The 17,280-nt window shown below is 40.8% G+C and overlaps 1 protein-coding gene across 1 annotated transcript in view; it reads left to right on the forward strand.

Moving 5' to 3' along the window:
* The window catches only part of LOC101583765 (WD repeat-containing protein 49-like), a 77,955-nt gene that overhangs the window by 19,321 nt on the left and 41,354 nt on the right, over nucleotides 1-17,280 (forward strand). The window contains exons 4-6 of the mRNA XM_012514713.1: nucleotides 959-1,193; nucleotides 4,048-4,153; nucleotides 15,619-15,770. Of these exons, the coding sequence (XP_012370167.1) occupies nucleotides 959-1,193; nucleotides 4,048-4,153; nucleotides 15,619-15,770 (493 nt within the window). The remainder of the gene's footprint in view (nucleotides 1-958; nucleotides 1,194-4,047; nucleotides 4,154-15,618; nucleotides 15,771-17,280) is intronic.

Here is a 17,280-nt window from a genome sequence, read left to right on the forward strand (position 1 = left end):
AAACTTGGGACCTTGCACTTGCCAGGCAGGAGCTTATGTGGCTGAGATATCTTCCCAGCCCCAATGCCAATATTTAAAACTCTCAAAGTTCCTAATAAAATAAACAAACAAAACCAATTATTCTTTAGTGAACCTGAAGTCACAAAACAATGAGAAAGAGAAGGGAGTGGGAAGGGAAGCTGCAAATTATTCTTTAGCTTTCTTTCTCTATGACCATGGTCATCTTTGGCATGGTCATCCTGGGCATGACTGATGTCAGTAATCTGGGTAAGCCACATGGTAGACACAGAAGAGGTACTGATGAAGTGTACTGAGAATTTCCTTCATGAATGATCTACCAATAGGATTCATGTCTTAAATCTAAAAAAAGATCATTGATTGTTTCTGTGTGATTTCTATTCTATTGATCAGTAGATTCATAAGTCATTAAGTCATTTGGTGGAAAATATCCACCAACATAACTGTAGGGCAAATGGTCTGGAAGGTGAATGGAACTGGTAGGTCAACTCAATGAGGCCCAGTTCTAGAGTCATATGGTCCTGAGTTTGGTTCCTGATTTCACTGTTTTCTTGATCATAAGTTTCTTAACCACTTTCTTACCTGGGAGGTCAGTGTGCTTGAATTACTGTTTCTGTTAGGCTCAAATGTTCAGGAGAGGAGTTGGCATTGGGTTGAGATTTAATATATGTTAGTTTCCTCAAAGTGAAATGGTCTTCTTCCTTTTACATCTGTTCCTCAGGTGATTATTCTTGGTCTCTCTTTAGAAAAGGAGGAGGAAAAAAATTTTGCTTTTCTCATTCACACCTTTTTTGTTCTTCACACTATCTATAGTCTAATACCTGAGAGAAGAAGAAAATAGTAATCATCACTGAAAATGAATCTGGGACCTTTAAAAATTATCAACCTGTTAGTAAATTGACTGTGAAACTGTGTTTTGCTTTTCTGTGAATATTTTTAGGATGCACTACAGGAACAACAAATGTCAAACAAAAGATGAAAGAAATAAGAAATGTTATAAAAGATGCCAAGACAAGAAAAGGTGGCATATTGCCCCAAAGGCGAGCAGAATGTGATCAAACAGTGTTTTGCATCCGTAAAGGAGTCAAGGCATTTTCTTTCTGTAGAAGAAAGAATTTGCTGCTCACAGGTGGAATGGATCGAATAATTAGAGCCTGGAATCCTTATCTGCCTGGGTAAGTTGTCCTCCTCCCACCAAGAGTGTACTGATGTGTTAAAATACATGAAAGCAGGACTGGTAGGATAACTTAGAATAGCATAGAAACACTCCCTAAAAGTAGTGTCTCATACACACAGCCTGGGAAAGTTCTGTGTGTGGCCATTAAAGACTCATTCTTTGGGCTTAATTACAATTAAAAATTTAAATACTGGGCTGAGAAGATAGCATGGCGGTCTAAGTGCCAGGCAAGTGCAAGGACCTGGCTTTGATCCCCAGTACCACATGCCATGCCTACTCTGAAACCCCAGAAATGCCATGCTGGCCACCAAAACAAAGCATGGTGGTGCACACTTGTAATCTTAGTGCTGGGGAGGCTGAGACACGAGGATCACTACAAGTCTGAGCTGCCTAGAAAGACCCTGTACCAAATGAATAAATAAATAATTTTTAAAAACTTAAATAAAATGTAAATACATTGCAAGGACAAAGAGGTAGCATGGAGGCATTGTTCGCCCCTGTCTCAGTGCGATTTTGTTAACCTCATTACTGTTATCTTAGCAATGAACCTTGATCAGCTACAGAGTGCAAGTAGGGATTTTGCTATAGAATCATTGTATTTTAGTCAACCTTGTTCATATGGCCCCAGCTGTGCACCCAAATCTCCAGCGGGAATGTTCAGCCTCATCAAGGTTAGTAACTCTGCCATCCCTAAATAATAGCAGAATTGGCATAAAAGGGGAAGTGTAGCAGACTTAAGAGGCCAAGGATTGCCCCGTAAAGTCTAGACCTGGTGCTGCAGGTTGCAAACTGCATAACATTAGAGGTTCGTTTCTCTCTTCCCTCAGTGAGTGCTCCTCCTACTCTCTAGTAAGGCGTGAATCTCTCATGACAGGCCCTGCTGAGCAGTGCTCAAGGAGCACTTCCTTAACAACAACAGTAACTACCAGTCTATCGAGCACCTACTTTGTCCCAGGTACTGTGTAATACATATACCATCTCTGATCCTCACATCAAGCCCACTGGAAAATGCAGAAGTAAGAGCTCAGAGAAGTTTAGCCACTTCTTGGAAGTAATGGCAGTCAGGGTTCAAAGGCAGGTTTGTTATTTCCACTAAGAAGTGTTGGAGGTGGAAGGAAAATAAGAAATGAGGTGCTGATGTTCCTGTGTTGACAATGAGGATGCAGGGACAAGTACAAGTCTCATAGGAAAGGCCAAGCTTCCTATCTGGGCTGATCTTCCAAGCATTCCCAGGAGCCCACAAGGTCACCTTGTACCCTCAATAATTATATTCATCAACTGTCTGTGGCCCTGACAAGTGCCTGAGGAAAACAATTTAGAGGGGGAGATGCTCATTTTGGCTCACGGTTTCAGAGGTTTCACAGCCCACTGCCAACCAGCCTACTTACTGTAGGCTAGTGGTGAAGCACACATGTCACATGGCTGGGTGTGGTGCAGCAAAGAAACTCACCTGTGGCTTCCAGCAAGCAGAAAGGGTAAGTGAGCCAGAGCCAAAGAGAAGAGATAAGAACAGAGTACAGTCTCCCAGGTCATGGCCCCTGATCCCCTCCCCTAAACAAGACACTACTCCTAAACTCCATGACCTTCCCATAATGCCATTAAGTTAGGTGGATTTAACCATAATTGAAGTTAGATCCTTTATGATCTGCTTACATTCCAAAAGCCCACCAATAACCAAACCTTCAACTAAATAAGCATTTGCCACCCTAATTATGAGGTTGAATCAAAGATCTGGGAATAGGCTCTTTTTATGTTATATTATGTTATGCTATGTTATGTGACGTTATTTATTTAGAGACAGGGTCTCACTGTGTAGCCCAAGCTGGCCTTGAACTCACAGTGATCCTTTTGCCTCAGCCTCCCAAGTGCTGAGATTATAGGGTACCACCACACCCAAGTTTTTATTTTTTAGTTTGAGACAGTGTTTTAGTAGGTCATTGAGTGGCTGCACTCGAACTTGCAATTCTTCATTCAGCCTTCCAAAGTACTGGGATTACAGGCATGTGCTACCATACCTGGTTCACAATGAACCTTTTGGGGAACATTTTAGATAAAATTCGGACAGTAGTACACTGAGATGGCACAGTGCAGCAGTTAAGCACACTGGACCTGGTTATAACCCTGCCACCATTGAGCCAGGTGACTCTGACCAAGTATTACAACTTCAGTCCTCTCATTTCTAATGGTGATATCAAGGGGACTCGCCTCCTACAGTAATAATGAAAATTGAAAATGAAATAGTCCACATATAAAACTCAGCACAATGCCAGATACATAATAAGAAAGAAAAATCATTTTCCACCCACTAGTGTCATGTTGGACTCCCATTTGTCTAGTAGCTGAGAGCTGCTTACTTATTCAATTGTGAAGACTGCACTCTCTCCCTTCACCTCAACCTTGCCTCTCCCTTCCCTCTTCACCCTCCATGACACCAGACCTAAGATCTTGCAAAGGTACTGTGATCCCTGAGAATTCATTAACTTATATTACAAAGCCCTTCACTGCAGTCTGCATAAGGTGACAGCTTGTCGTGAACCCTATTCCCACCCCCATCCCACCTCCACTCCCTCACATATTCCTTTTAGAATGCTATTGTTAACAGCTGGGGAAAACAGGGTCCAAGGCTTCATCTCACCCCAAATTCTGCTGCGATAACTGGATATTATTTACTTTAGTCCTTTTATGACATAAGATATATACTTGTGTAATTTCAGAGGGAATTCCAAAGGGAAATAATACCATCCTTCAGGCAGACTAGAACTGCCAAATTTGGGCCAAGTTTAGTTTTGCATTTTTATTTAGAAATAGAAGACAGAACTGCTTTGTGTTCATCTTTTCCTTTTTCATTCTAGAAAACCAACAGGTATGCTAAGAAGCCACATGGCCCCAGTGATCTACATCCACATAGCTTCTGAGGATAACAAAATATTTTCCGTGTCCATCGACAGCACCTTTAAGGTCTTTTCCTTCTTATGTTTGATGCTTAAAAACTCTAACATAGTTTTAGACAGAAATATTCCCTTCATATTTGACAGCACTTGGGGCTTCTTGTCTGGGTGGATGTTCACAAGGTATTTACATGTGTGACGTACATGGAAAGGGTGTTGCAGGCAATTCAACACTTAGGGAGATTTCTATGCCTGGTGCTGTGGGTGAGGCTAAGCAGGTCTTCTAGCATTTAAGACCCTGCTTACACACTGTCCAAATGGTCCCTGTCCCAAATACTCCCTGTTGGGAGAGGGTGGAGAAGGGAACGTGAGGCCAGATGAGAACCCCCAGGAAGCAGCAGTCCCTTTCCACCAATGGTTATCTCATCCTTTGTGATACACAAAACAAATGGGGCCTTTCCAAAATCTCACCTGTAGGACTTATAATCTGAACATTTATGACCTTCATAGAGACAGTAATATCACTGTTCCATTTCGTTTGCCTTAACCTCTCTCTTTATACAAAAGGTGCTTTCTATTTCTAAAATTTGGCTATCTTGTGACCTTCACAGCGAACTATTTTTGTACAAAAAGAAATCTCACATACTTTTTTCCTCTATCGTTTCACTTCACTTACTTTTCCAGTGAGTTTGACAAGCTTTCACCTACCTTTTACTTTTACAATCCCCCTTCTCTACTAGACTGTCCTGACGCCTAAGGGAGGGAAGTAGGAGTGAATCAGTGCAGTGTGGGAACCTTAGCAAGCAGACCTGTGTCACTGGTTTGTAATAATCATAAATTTACTCCTGACCATGTGCAGCATAGATGGCCAATTGATAGATACTGTGGGTTGAACTGTGCACCTTGCCTGAATTTTATTTGGTGGCATGCTAACCCTCAGAGCTTAGAATGTGGCTAATTTAGATACAAGGTCTTTAAGGAAGGAAAGAGTTTCATGAAATGAGGTCATTGGGGTGGGCCCTATCCCATATGATTGGAATCTTTGGAAAGCGATTAGGAAAATCACAGAATTAGAAGTGACCATTGTAGCAAGAAGACAGATACCTTGCCTTTCGCAAACCCATGAGAGAGCTTCTTGGGGGTCCTGTTGGCATCTTGATTTGGGGCTTCCTGCCTCTAGAACTGTGGGAAACCCAAGTTCTGCTAGGTAAGTCAACTAACTAAGCCAGTACTGGTTGGCAGCCCTAGGAAACTAAAAGGACACACTGGCTCACTATGTGATCATAGGAGCAGGCCTCATCCATTTATCCGCTCATCCCACTGACTGACTGAGTGCCTACCCTGTGCCAAATCGTGTCTTGGGTATAGGAGATGTAGCAAGTAAAGTACTCAAAAGTTCCTGCTTTCATAAAGGTTATAAACTGAAGCTGGGAGGGAAGCACACAGAAAATAAATAAATAAAATAATAAATACATTAGATGGTGACAAGTGAAATGGCAAACAGGCAGAGAGACCTAGGAAATTTGGTTCCTGTTTTTCTATGCATAGGTTAGGAATGACCACACTAAGGTGACATTTAAGGTAAGGCATGGAAGGAATGAGGTGACACTCTATGTCTACATCTGAAAAAAGAAAAAAAGAATCAGTTCTGTAGGCAGACAAAAAACAAGTGCAAAGGCCATGAGCTGGGAACGAAATAAGAGATAAGGTGGGCATAGATGCAGGACAGCACGGGAGGCGGACTGTGGAGGGCCACCCAGGCCTACGAAGGACCCCTGTTTATTGTCATTTCATTTTGTCTCTTTGGGATGTGAGGCACACAGAAGTGGCATGGTATGGCCTCCATGTCAGCAGGAATTTCCTGCTGCAATGTTACTAGTCAAGCATAGCGGGGACAGAGCTCAAGGACAGAGACCACTTGGGCGGGAAAGGACACTGGTCTGCACAAGGTGGCAGCAAGTGGGCTGGAGACAGTGCTGGGGATGTGGATCCCAGGTCAGCAATCCTCATTCACAACTCCAAACTTCAGAAAGCCCTGATAACTAGACCTCTTTTAGTAAGGTTGAGCCATTTTCATTTGGCAGAGGAGCATAGCCTGAATTGACTCCAGTTTATTTAACAGTCTTTGTCCCACGTGGAATTAATATTCATGTGTTTGGTAATAGAAATGTAAATGTGTCTGAGCAGCCACAGGGCCCATTGTGGTTGGTTATGTATTATGTGACCTTTAAAAATCCAAAACCACCTGAATTCCAAAATGCATGGAAAGTAAAGACAACAGGCTATAATGATATTTCAGAGAAGGCTCTCAAAGTAAGAGAAAAGGGAAAGCTTGACATAATGGAATATATGGGGTGTGTCTAAGGCAGAGCTCAGGTGGAAATTTATAGGGATAAACAAAAAAATCTTTAAATCAACACCGTAACTTTCCACATGAAGATATCTGAAAAAAAAAAAAAAAGACCAAACTAAACCAAGAAAGTCAAGGAAGTAATAAAGATTAGAGTGCTGGAGAGATAGCTCAGGGGTCTAAGCGCCTGCCTGGAAGCGCAAGGACCCAGGTTTGATACCTGGTACTGCAGGTTGGCCCACGGTGCCAGCTGCTGGAACCAGGCAAGGTAGCGCACACCATGTAATTAGAGCACTGGGGAGGCTGAGACAGGAAAATCACTGTGAGTCCAAGCTATACCAAATAAATAAATAAATGAGTAATTTTTTAAAAAAGACTAGAGTAAAAATAAATAAAATAAAGAAAGTCAGAGAACAATAGAGAAAATCAACAGAACCAAAAGTCAGTTCTTTAAAAATGTCAAGAAAATTAACAGACTGATCAGTGGAGGAAAGGACAAGATTTAAATTACTAAAATCAAGAGTGAAAGATGGGACATTACTACTTACCTTATAGAAACAAAAAGGGCTGTAAGGTAATATTAAAAACAGTTTTGGGGCTGGGGAGATAGCTCAGTAGAATAAGCACTTGCCTGGCAAGCACAAAGTCCTGAGTTCAATCCCTAGCACCCCCCCCCCAAAAAAAAGTTTTCATGCCATGAGCCAGGCACGCTAAACACAGTTTACACATTCCTAAAAAGATGAAAACCTATCAAAACTGGCTTAAGAAGAAAAAATTCTGTCTTGGAGGCAACCTATACATCCATCAACAGACGAATGGCTAAAGACAATGTGATGCGTATAATGGCATACTATGCTGCCATAAAAAGGATAAAGCCTGAGCTCTTTGTAGGACAATCAGTGCATCTTGAGAGGACAGTGTTAAACGAGATAAATCAGAAACAGTTTTAAGTATCACATGACTTCTCTTATATTAGAAACCTAATGTGTAAATAGAGTAAAAAATAAATGATAGCCAGTAAAGAAAAAAGACAGGAAAAGAATTATCGTAATCTAGCACAGTCAGTGCATTTAAAAGTATACCTAGAATTAGTACAATTGTCTTAGGAGTTTTATATGGTTTTTTGCCCATTATTCTGGCTACTAATCTGTGTTTATAATAATTAACTTATAAAGACTTATAAAATTAATCAATTAATCTGATGCTGACAAAAACTTTTTTAAGAAACAAGCCTGGAAGGGAAAGAGAACAAAAGAATCAAAATGTGTTACATACATGTAACAGAATGAATGTAATTATTTTGCACTGCAAACATGTCCTAATAAAAATTGTTAAAACTTCCAAAAATAATTTTTAAAAGAAAAATTCTGAATAGGCCTATAAACAAGTAGAGACTGAGTTACTAATGAATCAAGTTGCTAGGTGTGATGGGAAGCTGAGGCAGGAGTATCGTAAGTTAGAGACCAGCATGAGTCACTCACTGATTTAGTGAAAGTCTGTCTCAAAATTTAAAAAATGTACAAATAACCCAGTGCAAAGATCCTGGGCTTAATTCCCCATGCTGAAGACAAAAAAAGTCTCACAAAGAAAATGGAGGTCAGACATCATAGCTGATGGATTTTATTAAACACTTAAAAGAAGAACTAACAGGAACCCTTCACAAACTTTGGTGGGGATGACCATTCCAGATTCATTCTATGAGCCCAGTTCCCTGGTGCCAAATACAGATAAGGACATTTCAATAAAAGAAACTCTAAGCTAATGTTTCATGAATATAAATGTAAAATACTAACAAACTGAACCCAGCAACATTTAACAAGAATTCTGTCATATGACCTCGTAGAATTTAGCCCAGGAATGGAAGGTGGTTCAACATGGAAATCAACGCAGTAAACCATACTAACAGAATAAAAGATTCAAAAAATAGGATTATTTCAATAGATACAGAAATTAAAACAAAAAATTATACTCTGTGAAATAGAAAACATCGTTGAAATTACAAAGAAGTCATAAATAAATGGAAAGATAGCCTGTTCTGGTGGTTTGGAGTATTTAATGTTAGGACGCCACTGCTTTGTAAATTGGCCTACAGATTCAATACACTCTCTGTGGAAACCTCGTTTGCCTCTGTCGGCAAAACTTGAAAACTTGATAGAGAGATTCCAGTAGGAATGCAAGGGACCCAGGACAGCTAAAACAATCTTGTGAAAGAAGAATAAAATTGAAGGAGCCATACTTTCCAATTTCACAACTTACTACAAAACTGCTGTAAATAATAGTATGATAATGGCATACAGTCAGATATATTGTGCTATAGAAGATTAAGAAATAGGTGAGAATCAAGAAATAAACCCTCACATTTATAGACATTTAACTTTTCACAAGAAAGTAATACTGTTCTATGGGGGGAAGAATAATATCTTCAATAAATTCTGCTGGATTATCTGACTACTCACATAAGAAACAAGGAACCTGGACCACTACCTCACACCATCTACAAGGAATTAACTCAAGTGGATTATAAACAAAGTGTAAGTCCTAAACTATAAGATTCTTAGAAGTTTTGTAGGAATAAAAACCTCTGCTTAACCAATGGTTCTAGGTATGACACTCAAAGCATAAGAAACAAATAAATAAAATACATAAGTTAGGCTTCATCAAAACTAGAAACTTATGTTCTTTAGAGGATAACATTAATAAAATAAATGGAGAGCCTACATAAGATGACAAAATATTGCAAATCGTCTATCTGCCTCAAAATAGAAGAAATTGTTGATTCTGTACAGTAAAAATAAAAATAGTTCAATTTTAAAATGGACAAGGGATTTGAACAATCATGTGGTCAAGAAGAGCATAACAAGATGCTAGACATCACTAATTACAGGGAAATGCAAAGCCGAACCACAATAAAATACTACTCTATACCCATTAGGAGAGCTACCATGAAAAGATATAAAATAGTAAATGTTGAAAAGATGAGAAGAAATTGGAACTTTGCTAGTAGGAAATTAAAATGGTATGGTTATGTTGGCAAACATTTTGGCAGCTCTTAAATGTTAAACATATGATCCAGCAATTCCATGCCCAGGAATATACCCAAGAGAATTGAAAATTTTCACTCACCCAAGAAGAATATACATAAATGCTCAGAGCAACATCGGTGCACAGGACGTGGTACATCTGCGCAATGAACACTACTCAAGATCGAAAAGGAGTGAAGCACTGATATGTGATACAACGTGGTTAACCTTGAAAACATGCTATGAAGAAAACAGCCATAAAAGTCATGTATCTTATGAGTATGTTTGTATGAAATGTCAAGAAGAGATCACACCAAAGTGACAGAAAGTAATTTAGCTGCAGTGTCACTGGGGTGAAGTGTCAATAGGGAATGACTGCTAATAGATATGGGGCTTTGTGGGATTGGGGCGCAGGGAGGAGAAATTTCTGAAATTAGGTAGTCGTGATGGCTACTAAAGACCACTGAATAGCACATATTGGAAACTTGCATTTCCAATGCAAGGTATGAACTTTACCTCAGTAAAGCTGTTTTTTAAAGAAGGCAGATCAACAGAAAAGTTAAAGATAATCTCAAGGTTTGGAATCTGATCCAAAAGCTGGGGTAGGGGATATGGTAAGTGAGAAAGGCTTAATACTAAGGATCTCGTTGAGAATGTGTTGGATAGAGTTGTCCTATGTTCAGAAAACATGCTAGGGCTAGAGACACGACTTGGGAGTCATTAGTACTTAGACGAAAATTTAAATCATGGACTGGATGAGTGTGTAAAGGTGAATAATCACCTTCAAATACTGACTTCCAGAGCACTGTGATACACTGGGATTTTCATTCTTGTGGGTCCAATATGACTTCTATGTAATGAGTTTGGAATCCATCTTATGATGATGAGGATATTTTATGTAAAACCAGGGATTGAAATCACAGTTAGTGATATAGCCAGAGCCCAAATTTAATTCACTCCTTTGAGTAAACTTGATTAAAATGGTAAGATTTATAAGCTTTAGTTTTGATTTATGTGGAAAATCAAATTCATCCAAAGTCACTAAGTTGGTGACTTCATATTTTTAATGAGCTTTTTTTTAAATTCAACACTTGCAGTCCTCAGATAATCATAATCCTGTGTATGGGGACATGCCTTCCATCCTATTTTCTTTTCCTGTGCCTCTCTATTTTCTTCCAATCTAAACTCATGATTACAAGATTAGCATTTTGCCTGTGATGATTCAGACATATTGAATCACTTCCCAATGTGTGTTTAAAATATATTGAAATCCTAGCTTGGAAATATGGTGTGTGAGTTATTTCAGAATACATTATTCCTATCAAATAAAAACTAATCAACTAGGAGCCAAACAGCTAGATTTCTAGCATGCTTGATCAGATAGTCTTCTTTCTTTGAACTGATTTTCAGCCCAAATATTTTACTCCTCCAAATCACAGGGACACACAAAACATTTCAAGAGTCTGCTGGTTTCTGGCTTTCTGTAAAGGAGAAGAAAGTGACAGATTCAGATTTTATTTTTCACTTGTTATTTTTGTAAATTTAGCATTGAAAACCACAAAGAAGGCTGCTTTGTGTTGACTGGAATTAGCATGGTAGGAAAGTTATTCTTGGATAGAAGACAGCACTAGTGCATGTCAGGTTTTCCGCTATAAGAAATACATTCTATGTTGTCTGTAGGCTAGAACAATAAAAAATGTATTTCTATCAACAGTGCCAGTAGTCTGGTGAGTGGGAACTTTTCCTCCCATTCAAGGGCCAGTCTCTCTCCCGCTGGAGGCTTTACCTCACTTTAGGCCCCAGAGACTTCTTCATCCACATGCAAGAAGAGTGCAAAAAAAGAAGCCACACTTACCTCTTAAAAATTCTAGCCAGAAATCACACATGTCACTTTCTGTCCTAGTCTCATTGCTGAGTTCATGACCAGCCCAGGTGACTGAGAAACTGGAAATACTTTACTTTGGCAGTTATTTCCCTAAAACAACTTTATGTTTTAACAAAGAAGCATGAATGTAGAACAGAAAGCATGGGAAGGGATACAGAAAGGTTTGGAGACATATAACCTTGAGTATAAACTCTGAAATTATTAGCTAGATAGACTTGTATGCTGAACTAAACAATTTAAATATTTTGGAAAATGATCACTCTTCTCTAACATGAGAGAAAGATCCACTGTGCAAGGCAGCCATGTTCATCAAAGGAAATATATAAACTGTACTCAGTACAGAGTACTGTTGCCATGTAAGACTTGCTGAGCTTGAAAGACACAATCTTAACTCAAATAGGTGAAACTATGAAGTGAAATTTGATGGTGATTGAAATCAGGTCAAGGGCTGGCCAGATAGCTCAGTGGACTAAAGCACCTGCTTAGGAAGGCACAGGGACTAGGGTTTGATCCCTGGTGTGGTGTGCCAACCCCGCCCCAGGAAATCACTGAGATGCAACTGAGACTAGGTGTAGCGGTGTGCACCTGTAATCCCAGCACTTGGAAGGCTAAAAACAAGAGGATCACTACGAGTCCGATATGTGTAGTGAGGCCCTGTGCTAAATAAATAAAATAAAATAATTAATAAATAAAATCAGGTCGTTGGACATCAACATAGTGAACAGTTGAATTCAGAGCTGGATCTTTTTTCCTATTCTTCTCACTTTTATTCCTTGGTACATATTGGGCTCATCAGCTCCTACTGTAGGAAGTGTTTCTCCTTCCAAATGGTAGGGAATATAGACACCCAAAGCTCTGAGCCCATATCCCAACTCCAATATATCACCAGCTCCAGACAGAAAAACCTGAGAGAAGGACACAGACTGGAAGATGTAGGCCCCATGCCTGTTGTCTTCAGTCAGAAAGAAAACCTTTAGGAGAAAAAAAAAGAAAGAAAAGAGAAGGCTAGGCTGACCGCAGATAAGTCAGTGACGCCCAGTTTGTGATAATTATTTTTATTTGAAAGATTTGGTGTCAATTTGGTGAATCAACCTTGGCTTTAGTATGAGGAGTATCTCCCCACTGTTTCCCTCTTGGATCTTGGCAGGCACACCTGTACAGAATCTTAATGAAATCACCCTTCCCAGACCCAATATTAACTGTGTGCCCCTGCTCCTCATCCAAATCTTCGTCCTTCAGTCACCTAATGCCAAGTTCAAGAGTGAAGCATGAAGCCTCTAGTAAGATTCTTGTGCTGCTTCACAACATAGGGAAGGGCGCCATATGATGAGGTATGGCAAGCATGCTGGCGTGGATTACTTTTCTAACCAAGCTACTAATGCCATGATGGGGGCTCCATCTTTATGATCTCATTGCTTCGCAAAAACCATCACTTCATTAATACGTAAATTGGAATAAGAAGTTTACAATATGAGCTTTTGGGAACACATTCAAACTATAGAACCCATGTCATATAGTGTGTATTAACTTCTTATTACCATGACAAACCACCTAAGGAAAACAATTTAAAGCACAAAATACTTATTTTAGCCCACAGTTTCAGAGGCTTTAGTCATTGGTCAGCAGACTCCATTATTTGGGAATTAGAATGAGACAGACCATCATGGCAGGATGGCCTGGTAGACCAGAGCTATTCACCTTGTGGTGGCCAAAAACAGACAGAGAGAGAACCACAGCAGAGGGTGCTAGAAATCAGATGTGGTCTTCAAGTTCATGCCTCCATAATCCAATCCTCTCAAGTAAGACCCACCTCCTATTCCATCACCTTCTAATAATGTCATTATATTATGTTTCATCAATTAATTAATCCATTTACTGAAGTTAAAGATCTCACGATGCAATCACTTCCAAAAAGCCCATCAGCAAGCAAACCTTCTGCACAATGGGCCTTTTGGGGAACATATAGCCAACCATAACACTGTGAGAAGAAATCAACACATAAATGGATTCCCATGGAGATATAACTGACAACGGTTGTGTATGTTACTTTTGTGTCCAGGAAAATAAGCAACTTCTAATAAATCAACATTACAGTAAGGAAAGAGGTCCTTGGGCAGGCAGTCCTCTGGGCTGCTTTCTCTGTAGGATTATTTTACTTTGAGTTACTACTACAGCCCCCATGCTGACCTCCCAAGAGGCAAAACTCCCCTCCTTGATGTCATGCCTAAAAGCACAAATAAAAAGACAAGTTAGAAATTTCACAATCAATTTGCTAACTGCTGAGAAAAGCTAATGAGAAATAAACATAGAGTATAAATAAGGCAAATTAGAGTCTGGCTTAAGAGGCAAAGTTTCAAATCTCATCAGCACTAATTTGTTTCCTAGAGACTCCACAGAAGGGAAGAAACCCTGTCAAAGTACATCCACCCACTCTCATCTTCTCTTTCTGCTCCAGAGGGAAACAGGCCTGAGGTTGATTCCTGGCTTAGCTGCTTACTATGGTCACTCCATCAATTTGGGCAAGTTATTAAAGACATAAATAATGCCTGCCTGCCAGAGCTGCTTTAAAAGAGCATCACTTTGCTAGGATTATGTTAAGAGATCTCAGATTTCCCTCAGCAGTACACATGTTGAAGGGTTAGTCCTCAGCCTGCTGTTGCCAGAGAGAGGTGGCACCTGTACATCATTGTCAGTATGCCCTCAAAAAAGACTGTGGGACACCAGCTCCTCCTTGCTTTGCTTTGCTCAGCCACACACTTTTGCCATGATGTACTGCCAACCATAGATCTCAAAGCAACTGGCTAACTGATCATGGACCAGGACCTCCAAGCCTGTGGGCTGAAATGAGACTTTTCTGTTCATGAACTGATTTTCATAGGTATTTATACTGGTAGGAAGCTAATAGAGTGTCATAAGATACCACAGACTAGGTGGGTTTCCCAGTGGAAAGGTGTTGCCTCAAAGTCTGGAGGCTGGAAGTCTGAGGTGAGGTGTCAGTGAATTGGTATCTCCATGTCCTAAGTGCCAAGTGTGTTGTTTCTGGTTCCCTTCCCTTGCTTCTGATAGGTTACTGGCAATCTGTGGCATGCTTTGCTTTGTAGATGCATCACATTGGTCTCTGCCTTCAGCTTCATGTGACATTCTCCTTCTGTGCATCTACTCCAAATTCTCCTTCTTAAAATGACATTAAAAGAATTAAAAAGGTATGGGTCACACTGGCTTAGGGCCCCAGCCTACTCTTCTGTAGTCTCATCTTAAATAAGGCCTGGGGAGATAGATCAGTAGAATAAGTGCCTGGCAAGTGCAGTGTCCTGAGTTCAATTCCTGGTACTGAAAAAAAAAGTCATCTTAAATAAGTGCACCTGCAATGACTCTATTTCCAAATAAAAACCCATTCTGAGATACTAGGATTATTCAATACATGAATGAGGGAAAGAATTCAACCCAAAGCAAAGCATGAATAAAACAATGTGTGCCACCGTGAATTCTCAGTTCTGTGCTTGGCCCATCTGCTCCTTCATGTCCCTCACCAGGTCACACTATGCTAAGGCAATGCAAGAACCCTGAAGCAATTTGCATGCCTGTCATGGTAAATGATTAGCAATAACGTTATCCTTATAATTGTGTACAGAATCATCATGGTCTAAACACTATCCTAAGCACTCGTTTATTAATTTTTAAAACTTCTTAAAACAACTCTATAAGGAAGGCATGGTTCTTATTTTCCCATTGTATAAATGAAGAACTAAACAAATGAGAGGATAGGAACTTGCCCAAGACCACACACCCATTAGTTGTTAGCCCTGGGATTTCAACTCAGGCAAGTGGTCTCTGGATATGTGTTCCCAACCAACAACGACTCTGAATTCTAGGCACTAGTTTTGAGGATCTGCACTAAGAGTGGAGACAAAGTCAGTCCTATGCCACAAATCAGATTCATTGTGTTAGCACCACTGTGAAAGTTAAGTTCATAGAAACAGATTCAATCAGTCATCTCCTTGGAGGGGGGAATAAATCATAGCCCCAGAGTGACATTACTGTAGGTGTATCCTTTTTTGAGCAGCTTCAATATGATATAGGCATCAGGAATGCAGACCTCACTGTCTGCCTCCCTTACACACAAAAGAAAAGGCACACCTTGCAAAACATTTCCTTTGGTGGCTGGGTATATGGCAGCATTTAAACCCAATCAAGCCAAAGCAATTCTCACAACAGACAGCCACCTGGAAAACCCCATCCAGCAGGTTCAACGCTTATTGTTTGTCCCATTTCCTCCTCAGATCTGGGATCTAGAAATGTATAGCTGCTTGTTCACAGCTTCCTCCAAAGCCAGTGGCATTAAGGGAGAGCTTACAGCCTGCCTCTACCTCCCAGGACCCCAAGTTCTGTGTGTGGCCACCAACACCATGGCTCTGCTGCACCTGAGACTAAGGTATGTGGCTGTCTGTTTCCTTGGCTCCACACTCTCAGCACCCTAGAGGGTTCGGTAGAGCCACGTGGCTGGGGTAGCCTTCTTCATGCTCTACAGCTGGATTCTCTGTGCAGGTTGCCAAGCTACAAATCCTGTGTCTCTAGCTTGCAGCTTCTATTTGGGTAGCTGTCTGTAATGTTTTCTACTAGTTGCTCCAGCATCATCTTCCTAGAATGTCAAAAAGGCTATATAGTCAACCTCATTAACCCCTTAGGCCTAGTCCAGCCACCAGCACTCACCCTGGAGTAAACTTCTCAAAACTGTACTAAGTCAGTGCAGCTTAGGCTGTCTAAAGGCATCAACCTGATCAGCACTGTTGAGTAGAGACACCCCCCAGGTAGGGTTAGTCACACCTCTGCCATGTACCAACATGTTCCGAAATTCCAACCCTGAAGATGAGCAAGCAGAGGCCTAGAGAAAGGAATACACTATCTCAGTCATACCTTGTGCCCTGGACCTGGAAGGCAGGATAGCCAGGTAAGGATGGCACATTCCTACGAGATCAGCTGGGTCTATATAGGAGGCCCTCAGTGGGCGTCTCCTACCCAGGTCCTCAGTGTCCAGGCATTTTTATGCCTGGAGACCCATGTCTCCTTGATCCCTCTGTACCTGAAAACCCTGTTTCCTTGGCACTCCTTTGTCAGGCCATGTGCCCTGTTGTCCTCTACAAGGAATATAGGTACCTGCCTGCCTACCCTTTTGTGCTCAGAGAGGCCACGTAGCACTAATGTTAGCCCCAGCTGTCTATCTCTGCCCTGTGTGGGCGGAGACTGACCAGTCTTCCTGAAGTGTTAGAGTTCTGTCTGCCATGTACCAGCAAGTCCAAAAATTCCATCCCTGAAGATGAGCAAGCAGTGGTCTAGAGAAAGGAATGCACTATCTCAGGGCAGAACTGGGGCAGAGCTGGGACGAGTGCCCCTGTCTCTGGTTGCCCAGTCCCTAGAACTCTCCCTGCAACTGCTCCTTTCACTGTGACAACAAAGCTGTCCAAGACATCAAAAGGGAAAGAAAACCTGTAGTTAGAAAAATCACACAATAAAAGACACATTGTAGTCTTATTTCTCCAGATCCTGCAAAGAAGGCTTGCCTCAGACCATCCTAAGAGGCCAGTGGCTGTGAGATAAGTCTTAACCCTTCTCTCAGGCTCTACAGGGCAAGAACTCTTCTCTGCTCTGCTAACCTGGTGGCAGGGCTCCCCAGTTGGGCTTTAAGAATCAAGACTTTCTGTATTCCCAAAGCACAGATATCGTTGAAGCCAGCTCATGGTGCAAATGTGGTTCATTCATATTTCCCTGTTATCTCCCCTTATGCATCAACATGAATTCATTCTTTCTTGCCCATCAGCAGCTTTTCCCCTTGGTGTTTAGCAACACCACAAATTCAAAGTCAGTAAACATGATCCAAGACAAGGTTGCAGGAAAGTCACAGTTATATTTCAAATCCTATCTGTTTCATACTGGCAACTGTTTTC

The sequence above is a fragment of the Octodon degus genome, unplaced genomic scaffold (genome assembly GCF_000260255.1).
Source record: "Octodon degus isolate 3935 unplaced genomic scaffold, OctDeg1.0 scaffold00038, whole genome shotgun sequence".
Classification (NCBI taxonomy): domain Eukaryota; kingdom Metazoa; phylum Chordata; class Mammalia; order Rodentia; family Octodontidae; genus Octodon; species Octodon degus.